This window comes from Lacerta agilis, chromosome 17 (assembly GCF_009819535.1).
Source record: "Lacerta agilis isolate rLacAgi1 chromosome 17, rLacAgi1.pri, whole genome shotgun sequence".
Classification (NCBI taxonomy): Eukaryota; Metazoa; Chordata; class Lepidosauria; order Squamata; family Lacertidae; genus Lacerta; species Lacerta agilis.
The window spans coordinates 14,959,158-14,970,491 of NC_046328.1; the positions used below are offsets into that span (position 1 = coordinate 14,959,158).

General features: G+C 43.6%; 1 protein-coding gene across 1 annotated transcript; it reads left to right on the forward strand.

Moving 5' to 3' along the window:
* Positions 1 to 529: 529 nt before the first annotated feature.
* C17H12orf43 (chromosome 17 C12orf43 homolog) lies at positions 530 to 6,022 on the forward strand. Its single transcript, XM_033174280.1, has 6 exons — positions 530 to 689; positions 1,311 to 1,356; positions 2,218 to 2,316; positions 3,228 to 3,301; positions 4,573 to 4,666; positions 5,071 to 6,022. The coding sequence occupies exons 1-6, from the start codon at positions 545 to 547 to the stop codon at positions 5,444 to 5,446; spliced, it is 834 nt and encodes a 277-aa protein (XP_033030171.1). The 5' UTR covers positions 530 to 544; the 3' UTR covers positions 5,447 to 6,022.
* The last annotated feature ends 5,312 nt before the right edge of the window (positions 6,023 to 11,334 follow it).

The following is an 11,334-nucleotide window of genomic DNA, read 5'->3' on the forward strand; positions in this document are numbered from 1 at the left end:
TGCCATGTTATAGTAATATCATTCAACTAATAACTGGGTGAGACAAATATTGAAATCTATGTGTAGCCAAAAAGTCTGCGAAGTTGAGATGGATATATGCAAGACATGTGATGAGGCGCCTCAGGCCAGTGGATAAAAGCAGTGTCAGTATGGGAACCTTACAATTTCCAAAGACTGAGGAGACGGTCACCTATGTGATGGATGGACGATCTAAAGCTAACAGCAGGGCTTATATACAATATAAATTAAATCAAACCCACCTTTCTTTGTTATTCTTCTTATCACTCTCTGACGGTGAATGAAGTGTTCTGTGTTTTGTATTCCACACATATGAAGACATATGAAGACATTTAGGGTAGTTTTCGCCATTCAACAGTTTTGGACTACAACTCCCATCAGCCCCAGCCAGCACAGTAATGCTCCAATCGGACCCAGTATCATCTGGCTATGCTAATGGGAGTTGTAGGCCAATTCCGAGGGCACCGGGCTAGGGAAGGGCTGAGCCATGAGGTCTGGACCACAGCCCCCAGGATGCACTGCGGCCATGGGGATTTCCATCATGTCGGCTACCAGGGGTGCCTGCAGCAGCAGTAGCAGCGAGGAGGAGGATTTGGGGCGCCTCCGGGAGGCTGCCTGGGACCCGGTGCTGCAGCGAGCAGCAGCAGCAGCCCTGCTGGTGCCCAAAGGCGGTAGGGCGAGCCCTGAGCGGCAGGCCTGGCAGCACCTTCCTCTCTCTAGATAGAAACTTTACCCATCCCGAAAAAGCCCTGCAGAAAATATATTTGTGTGTGTGCCAGTAATAGGGCTGTATCCAGTTGATCTCTTAAAACCAGGAATGGGGCACCTGGCTGGGGCTGATGGTGGCTGGGGGGCTCCAAAAGTCAATGGCCAAATATACTTGTCTTAGACTGATGGATGGATAAGAAGCCTTTAAAGTCAATTAAAGATTGGCATGAGGCACGTGACTCAGAAAAATGATCTACAAAGGTTGTGATGCCTTTTTTGCAGCACCAACAAGAAAATGTCAGAAATCAATCATTTAGTGTAGCAGCACCTACACTTTGGAACATCACTGTATTCTTACTCTTAGACACCTGCTAAGAACATTTTCATTTAGGCAAGCCTACCTCAATATCTAGAATGCTGATGTGTTTTTATTTTGTTGCTGGTTTTATTTTTATTTTTAATAATTGCTTTTACTGATAATTTTATTGCATTATTCTTTTTGTAAACTGCTTTTGTAAAGGGCTCGCTAATGAATTTGAACTAACTTCACTTTCATGTTGGACCTAATTGTTAACTTTTTGCAGGTAACTTTAAGAAGAGCAAGTTGCCATCCACTGAACCTAGCATCAGGTAACTTTCCTTTTTTGAAAGTTTACTGAGCATTCTGTTCTACTAGAAACTAAAATTTGAACTACATAGCCATAAGAAGCATGTGGTACAGTTGGCCTGCCACTTATGTGATGGTTTGGTTCCAGAGGTCTGCACGCAAAGGCAAAATTGTGCAAAGTCAAGAACCCCCTGAAGAAGTGTGCATGCACACGAAAGCTCATACCAAGAACAAACTTAGTTGGTCTCTAAGGTGCTACTGGAAAGAATTTTTTATTTTGTTTTGACTATGGCAGACCAACACGGCTACCCACCTGTAACAAGAACCCCCGGTAATAAAGTTTTTATTGAGGATAAAAAATATAATAAATGTAATACTATCATAAAACACCCAGAACAAGGGAGCACTATTCCACAACCTTTTCTGTTCTTTTTGACATGTTTTAGCCCCAAGTGGCCCTCACCAGGCATGCTGGTGCATTCCCGAGTGCCCTTCCAGAAAGCTGGTCATAATTCTAGCTTTAATTTTAGCCTTTCTCCAATTTACCCAGCACAGGAGTAGGATAGCAGGACTGTACTTACCTGGATCTTAAAAAACAAAACAAAAAACCTAGGTGAGTTATAAGTCTGTTTCTCAAACCTCCATGTCATGTATTGAACAACCTGAATTGGTGCCAAATGTGTTTATATAAGATCTTTGGTCTCTCTGCTTGGCATTCGCACTGAGGCCATAACCCAAATAAAGATGATCTTTCATACCGCACAGCCCTCTGGCTGGCTCAATACAGTTTTCACTATCTGCTTCCAGCTTCTTCTTTTCAAGGCAAGGGGAACTGTTTGCTACAAACTTCCAATATAATTTTGTAGTTTGTTCTCTTTAAACAGAGAGAAGGTCTCTGATCACGGGCAGGATGGGAATGAGCTGCAGACCACTCCAGAATTCCGAGCTCATGTTGCAAAGAAATTGGGAGCAATTTTGGACAGGTATATCTTCTCAAAGGTGTAACATTTATGCTCCTTGAGCCCTCCCCCCAGATAAAATAGGATTCATATTTTTTGGAGAGCTCTAAGTAGAAATTGCTTTGGTGCAGGAATTCTTAAGGACACACCCAGTGCTCCAGATTAAAGGCAGATGGTAAAGCACTGGCATAGCATGACCATGAATTTTTAAAACCATTTTCAAAGCCAGCTCCAAGTTTAATGCACTTCAGTCATCCAGGTCATGGATAAGTAGCATATTAAGGAACAAATAAAAAGCTTTAATTAAAAAAGCAACTTTGTAAAATTAAATAAAAGCACCTGTCTTAGAACATAAACTCCTGCCTTTTTTACTTTTGTTTGAGGGAGGGAGGGGCAGGTCATGCAATCACAGGCATGCTAAAATCCTGGACTAAAAAATTCCTTCCGCTCCAGGTGAGAGGGAACAATAGCTATGAAAGAACCCAGGAAGTTCCATCTCTGGGCACCTGTGACTACATCTAGAATTTACTGTCTCTGTGGGTATTATTGCTGCTTTCCTTCCTGGTCAATCCTAGCTGACTGCAGCAGGGAGTTTCCCCAAAACAGGTGGGTGGAATAATGCCTGCACATTTCAGCTCTGGTTTTACAATCATAGAATTACAGAGCTGGAAGGGATCCAAAGGGACATCTAGTCCAACCCCCTGCAATGCAGGAATCAGAGCTAAATACTTGCTTCTTTAAAAAAAAAGAAGAAAAAGAGAAAAAGAAGCATGAAAACTGGGAATCTGGACCAGCAAATGATTACCAGATTGTCTGGCCAGAACCCAACCAACCAATGAGTCTCCTAGGCTTGCTGTATCATTTGTGTCATGTCAGTATTTCAACATGACCCCTGGTTTCCCTTTTCGTTGTTTAAATGTAATTCTTTCTTTTAGTTCCATTACTATTTTTAAACATTCTCCAGGACCTGCACAGGACGATCTGCAGTCCTCAGAGACTGAAGATGATGGTGAGTAGGTTCTCTGCATAATCTAAAATGCTTTACACCAGGGGTCAGCAAACTTTTTTCAGCAGGGCGCCGGTCCACTGTCCCTCAGATGTTGTGGGGGGCCAGACTATATTTTGAAAAAAATATATGAATGAATTCCTATGCCCCACAAATAACCCAGAGATGCATTTTAAATAAAAGCACACATTATACTCATGTAAAAACACCAGGCAGGCCCCACAAATAACCCAGAGATGCATTTTAAATAAAAGGACACATTCTACTCATGTAAAATCATGCTGATTCCCGGACCGTCCGCGGGCTGGATTTAGAAGGCGATTGGGCTGCATCCAGCCCCCGGGCCTTAGTTTGGGGACCCCTGCTTTACACCAACTTAAGTGTTGCTTTGGTTCTGTGTGTTTGTGCATTCTAAACTTGCTGTGTCAGGAACTCTGGAATCTGAAGCAAGGACCTTGGGGCCTGAGGCTGTGTATCCTCAAACCTCAAATATTTTATTGTTAGGTTTTTGTGTTTATTAGTCACATTTTTGTAGTTGGGTGGTCTCAAAGCAACTTACACAATAAAAATAGAAAGAACTAATACATTAAAACCAAGAAGGAAAACAACATATACCCCCAAACTAAAATAATACTCCAGCAATATATTTTAAAAGAACAAGTCCTTTCCTGCACCACTTAAAGGATGAGCACAAATCTTGTTAAATACCTTCCCAATCAAAAATTTAAAAGCCTTGGTAGACAAGTGTCTTCTTGCCTGTTGCCTAAAGACAGACAACAGTGGCATCAGGCACTCTTTGCCGGTAAGACCATTCCAAAGGTAGGGAGCCAACACTGAAAAGGCCAGTCCTGTGCCACCACCCTCCATGCCCTCAGGCGGCAAACACAGTACTCTGTGGAACGCTCTTCAGGCACAGGAAGGGACAGGTGTATGCAACACCAGGCTCTCAGATTGACAGGCAGTATGAAGCCCCTGGTTTGGTTAGGCCTGGTAGAATTCTGAGAAACCATACCTGCTGCCCTGCTGGTCAACAGAGCGAGGCCCACTTGCGCTCCCAGCCTCTCGCTCCAATAATTGTTATTAACTATATATACTGCCCTTCATACAAAGATCACAGGGCGGCTCACAGCACAAAAATACAAAATGAAAACACAAAATGCCTAGTTGGGTTGGAGAACTTGCACTCCTACATGCCCTTTGGGTATGCGGTCCTGGTCTGACCCCAACACAGAGGGTGCCCTAATAACTTCCCCGCTTTTCTTCCAATGTCTTAGGCTTCCGCCTCTTCTCCTCATCGGTGCCAGGAGACTGTGGTGAGCCAGAAGCTCAGGTTGCGGGAAGGCGGCGGCAGCGGTACTGCAGCTCCAGGTGAGATGCTGCTCTGGCAGGTGTGCATGACAGAGGTGGAACTGGCCAGCCGGGCAGCTGGCTTGGAGGCTGCAGCTGATGGCAGGACTCATCTGTGATGGGGAGGTCCAGCATTTTACACATGCTGCAGCAGGGGGTGGGGATCCCAGGCCGTCCACCCCCCTGTAGCCTTGCGATGCTCCCAAGGCTACCCCCTCCCTTCCCCAGCACTTGTGATTCCCAGGTGTGTAGATAGTGATTAATTTATAAGAAGCATGGCTAGTACCCATCCATAACCCTCTTCTCCGTGAATTGGTCTGATCCTCTTTTAAAAGCCATCTTAAGTTGGCGGCAGCTGCCGCATATTGCAGGAGCGAATTCCAAGGTTTTAACTCTACAACCGTTTTGCCTGTAACTCTTTCCAGCGAGCAGGACAGTGACGAAGAATGGCAGAGGTGCCAGGAAGCCACGGTGACAGCAGCAGACATCCTGAAACATAGCGGCCTCCCAGCAGCGCTCCAGAATTCCAGCCAGGACCATCACTCCCCGGCCACGGAGCCCAGCCAGAAGAAGAAGAAGAGGAGGAGGAAAAAGAAGGAAAACGTGAATGGAGAGAACAGCAATGAGCAGGAGGCCAGAGAAGGAGCACATCATAACCAGGCTGATGCTGGGACTGAGGGGCCCTCGTGCTTTGATGGAGCAAGCAGGAGAGGAGAGAACGCGAGTACGGAGGATATAGCAGTGGTGAAGAAAAGGAAGAAGAAGAAGAAAAGGGGGAAAGTGGAAATAAGGATGGAGTGATGTTTTACAGACACTTGGTACTAGGAAGAGTTACCTGGTGTGGCTCTTGATTGGTCTGGCCTGCATTTAAGGAAACACAGTTGTTGAATTTTATATTTTATGGAATCAAAGAACTTAGTTTGGCACTCCCTACCGCAAGGGATGCCCCGTAAAAATGCAGGGGAAGCTCCCCATGTTACAGAGAATGAGGACTTGTTGGAGCTGCTTACTGGACTGCTCAGGTGGGCAGTGGGTGGATAAGACATCCGTGGATGACTCTCCTGGCTCTCTTTCTTGGGCCTGTGCAGCTTGTGACCTCCCAGGCTGCCCACTAGCCATGGATTGAGTTTTCCCAAGTGCTCGACAACTCTCTCTACTTTTATATTCTCAAGACACAAAACCAAGAGGTTCATTGGGCCCCTGCTCAGCTCAGCTGCCCCACGTGGCCAGTGGGCTATGATCAACTTGGTGGGCAGGCTGAACAGAGGTCGTCGTCGTCAAACACTGATAATGGCAGTGGGTGGGTGCCTTCCTGCAAGGCATGTCACAGTTTGATGCAAACTGATTCCATCTCCCCTGTAATGTCGTCTCAGGATATATTTTCAATAATAATAATAATAATAATAATAATAATAATAATAATAATAATAATTTTATTGATTTTCTTTTTTAATAACAAATATCCAATATCAATTACATTCATTTTCCAATTTCCCCCCTTCCTGTTGACTTTCCTCAGCTTCCATTTCTGGTTTATTATGTCAAATGTTACATTCTATTTGTATATAGTACTATGTTGTCACATTGTTAAATTTCTTGTTCTCTTTAGATAAAGTTGTAAATGTTTATTTAAATCCTGCCAGTGAGTCCATTTTTTTGTTTCGTTTCTGCAGATGTGTTGTAAAAGGTTCCCATTCTTTTTCGAAATCACTATTGTCCTTTTCACACAGTTTATCCTAACTCTGCCAACTCTGCATAGTTCATCAACTTTTCTTGCCATTGTTCTTTTGATGGTATGTCTCCAGTCTTCCAGTTTTGTGCTATTAAGATTCTTGTTGCTGTTGTAGCATACATGAATAATGTCCGTTTCTCTTTCGGCAGCTCTTGTCCTAAAATACCTAACAGAAAAGCTTCTTTTCTGTTATTTTAAACATTTTTTTCAATTCATTGTATATCATTTCCCAATTTTTTAAAATAATCTTACAATCCCACCACTTCTTTACATCTCCAGCAGTTCTTTTGTTCTGTTTTATACATTTTTGCCAATTTTGTTGGTGTGACATACCACCTATACATCATCTTCATATAGTTCTCTTTCAACAATATGCAATCCATAAATTTCAAATTCACTTTCCAAAGTCTTATCCAATCCTCAAATTGTATATTGTGACCTATACCCTGTGCCCACTTAATCATTACTGATTTAACTTCTTCATCTTCAGTTTCCCATTCCAAAAGTATATTATACACCTCCTTGAATAATTTGAACTTATCATCTATAACATCCTTTTGGAATTTGGAAACTGTGTAAGTGAATCCTCTCTTGTTATCCTCTTTGAAGATCACATTTAATTGCCTGTGGGTCTCAGGGATATTTCTGACCATGAGATTGATGGTGTAATTTTGGCTGGAGATGCCAGGCATACAGAAGCGGCTACTTCAATTTCTGGTGATGAAATGACTGCTGAAAATGTCCTTGCTCAAGGGGCGCCAGATGGGCATGTGCAGGTGAGTTCACAAATGGTTTCTGACGTTCCAGTTAGTGTCTGCTGCAGCTACAGTTTTACTGTAGCATGTACAGAATGGTTGAACCTTATGCACAATTAACTTGTGGGATTTCAGCTGCTTGCAGTTAACCTTGCGCAGAAAAGGAGTTTTAGCTCTCTGCCTTGCCAGAGGGGCAAGACCCACTGAGCACGCTGGTTTCAGGATGCTTTTCTGAGATCTCGTGGGGCTATCAAAGTTCCCATGAGATCTCACACGTCCATCCCTGGCCTTTTGTAGTTGGCGCATTGAGTGGGCCTTGTCCTTGCCCCCAAGCAAGGTGGAGAGCTCAAAGCCTCTTTTGTGCTAGGTATGCTTCAGTTACCTAGTACAAAAAGAGCTTTTAAACTCTCCATTTGCTTGCTGGCTTTGGAGTACTGGGAATTTTCTCTCACCCGCTAGCCTCAGGGTAGCTCCAAGTGTTTGGGTATATGCAATTTTTGTGCATATACAGAACCCTAGGAAACGAACCTCTGTGTGATGTGATTGTTTGTACTTCTCTGTGTCCTTCCTTCCTGCCCACCAACCCATTATCAAATTTAATTTTGTATGATACTAAATCTGCTTGAAGTGCAGTCAAATTTAACCAGAGCCGTCTCTCTCCATCTCCTTTCACAGAGGCTGATCCTTCTCTCTCTCTCTCTCTCTCTTTTTAATCTACCTTCACTGCACTTGCTCTGATGCCTAGTAGCTAATGCAGGTCTACTTTTCCAATGGGAACTTGGTTGTCCTCAATATCATAACCCACTTAGAAGCAGCAGGGAGGCACTGTGACAATTCAGAGGGTTTCTGCAGAGCCGGCCCTACTGTTGGGCAATGGCCTCAAGTTGCAGGCGCTGGAGAGAGAACATGTTTGTGTGCCCTGTAGCCCTTAAGCTAGCCTGCTTCTCTTAGGGAGAATGCCCCTCTTAGGGAGAGAATTGTAGAGAGCTCTACAATTCCATTATTATTATTATTATTATTATTATTATTATTATTATTATTATTATTATTATTATTATTATTTAGTTTCCCCATGAATAATAATAATAATAATAATAATAATAATATTTATTATTTGTACCCCGCCCATCTGGCTGGATTTCCCCAGCCACTCTGGGCGGCTTCCAACAGAAATCAAATACAAAAATATCAAACATTAAAAACTTCCCTAAAAAGGGCTGCCTTCAGGTTTTTTCTGAATGTCAGGTAGTTGTTTATTTCCTTGACCTGTGATGGGAGGGCGTTCCACAGGGCGGGCGCCACTACCGAGAAGGCCCTCTGCCTGGTTCCCTGTAGTTTTGCTTCTCGCAGTGAGGGAACCGACAGAAGGCCCTCGGCGCTGGATCTCAGTGTCCGGGCTGAATGATGGGGGTGGAGACGCTCCTTCAGGTATACAGGAAAAACTGCTCTTTAGCACTCAGTTGGAGCAAACAGCAATTTGGGTTTTCTCTGGGTTGATGTCCACTCTGATTTAGTATGGGTTCTCCCTGGGAAAGGAGCAGGGTGAGGGGAAAACCATTCAGACGCAATATTCAGGTTTTCGGGTAACCAGCAGCCCACACTCCCTGAGCCTCTCCCAGATCTCAGGAGAGCACCCCGGTCTCTTACAGGCAGGAGGCTAGATCTCAACAGGGGTAGGGGGATCAGCAGGGGGCTCTTGCCACGAGACACCCCCAGTGGAGAGACCTCACTGAAGTTCGGGCAGTAGCCACTATGGAGAAATTATCTGAAATCGCATGTGTTAGAGGGAATTATAGGGACAGAACTACCTAAAATATATAGAAATTTATTCATGTATGCTACTACAGCAGCAAGAATGTTACTTGCCCCAAAATGGAAAGAAGCAGAAGTCCCGGCAAAGGAAGAATGGATACAAAAACTTATGGAATATGCAGAAATGGGGAAACTCAGCTGAGTAATAAGAAATCAATATAACAAAATTCTTAATAAAAGAATGGAAATGGTTTATTGGATATTTACGGATAAATTAAAAACAGATAAAAACATTGGCAGGATTATTGTAATAACCTGCAATTTTACAAGAATATGTATTTAAAGAAGATGAATAAATGAGCAAATTAAGTTAATTTGGATATGCAGAAGATACTAAAAATGAATTTAAGGAACCGCAGAAAGAGGGAGAAGGAAGTTGAGTTTTGAAATGTTAAAATGTTTGTAAAATTAGCGAAATGTATAAACCTGAAAAGCACAATAAAAAAATAAATCGTGGAATTTCTACCAGCCAGCGTTCAAGGTTGGAACGGCAAGAGTTAGATGCATGCAAAATGCAATTGTACAGTACCTTTAAATGGCTACAAATCCCCACTTGCGCCATTGATTACTCTGTTTTTGCCACATCCATGTGAGAGCCATTGCCGGAGGCTGTTTCTGCTCCCGATGTGTTCCCAGCTTCTGCCTTAGCCTTTGTGTTTTCCGGGGAGGGGGGGGGGGTTGCACCTGCAGTTAAAGTGGAAGCAAGGAGCAGCAGCTCCTCCATTCAGTACCAGGACAGACCTGGTCATCCTCTCAGTCCAAGTGGAGCCCCAGGCAAGGAAGGTGCAGCTGAGGAGACTGGAGTCCTGGGCATCAAAAGTAAAACTCTGGCTGACTTTGTAGGGGGTGGGTTGAGGTGGGGAGGGTCAATGGTGAGGGGGTTGTCTTTACCTAGCTCCTCCTGGCAGTTTGGGGGCATTTAGAAGCATTCAGGAGATTTGAATGGAGATTGGCCAACTATTGATAACAGATTGGTGTGTCCAATGAAATTAAAAAGAGGGTAACAGCTCAGAGGAAGAGTATTTTTCCAGTAGGAAGCAGCTTTGTGCCTAATTATAGAACAATAGACCTGCAGAGTTGGAAGGGGGTCATCTAAGGGTCATCTGGTCCAACCCCCTGCAATGCAGGGATGTCAACTGGAGCATCCATGACAGATGACCATCCAACCTCTGTTTTCAAAACCTCCACAGAAGGAGAGGCCACCACTTTCTGAAGGAGCCCCTTCCACTGTCAGACAGTTCTCACTATCATAAAGTTCTTCCTTGTGTCAAAATCTCCTTCCTTGTCATTTGAATTCATTGGTTGGGGTGACCCCCTCTGGAGCAGCAGAAAACAAGCTTGCTCCATCTTCCACGCAACAGTCTTTCAGATATTTGAAGACAGCTATTGTATCACATCTCAGTCTTCTCTAGGCTAAACACCCCCAGCTTCCTCAAACCTTCCTTCTAAGGCAGGCATCCCCAAACTTGGCCCTCCAGGTGTTTTGGGACTACAATTCCCATCATCCCTGACCACTGGTCCTGTTAGGTAGGAATGATGGGAGTTGTAGTCCCAAAACATCTGGAGGGCCAAGTTTGGGGGTGCCTGTCCTAAGGCTTGGTTTCCAGACCCTTGATTGTCTTGATTGCCCTCCTCTGCACACCTTCCAGCTTGTCAACATCTTTCTCAAACTGTGGTGCCCAGAACTGGACATATGACTCCAGGTGTGGTCTGGCCATCATTTGAAAAAAATAATAATTCAGAGCCGCATTGGAAGGGACCCCTAAGGATCATCCAGCCCAACCCCATATTTGCATAGAGATTTGATTCATGTGTAGGCACAAGATTTAGGACATAATATACAAATGAAAGATTGGGGAAAGTTATTGATTGGGGAAACTTTGAAAGAATTTTATGAAAATGATGTATTGATGGCACATGACTCCTGTTAAACTTGCTAAAATGTATAGAACAAGCTCTAATACAGTGGTACCTCTGGTTACATACTTAATTCGTTCCGGAGGTCCGTTCTTAACCTGAAACTGTTCTTATCCTGAAGCACCACTTTAGCTAATGGGACCTCCAGCTGCCGCTGCGCCACCAGAGCACAATTTCTGTTCTTATCCTGAAGCAAAGTTCTTAACCTGAAGCGTTATTTCTGGGTTAGCAGAGTATGTAACCTGAAGCGTATGTAACCTGAAGCTTATGTAACCCGAGGTACCACTGTACAGCTGTCCTGGGCACACACTGTATATGTTGGAAGTATAAAGAGAAAGAAGGAACGTTTTACCATGTTGTGGAATTGTAAAGCAATCAAAAACTATTGGGAAATGATCTATAATGAGATGAAAAATATGTTTAAAATAATTTTTGCTTTAAAAAAAACAACAGAAGCTTTTCTACTAGGTATT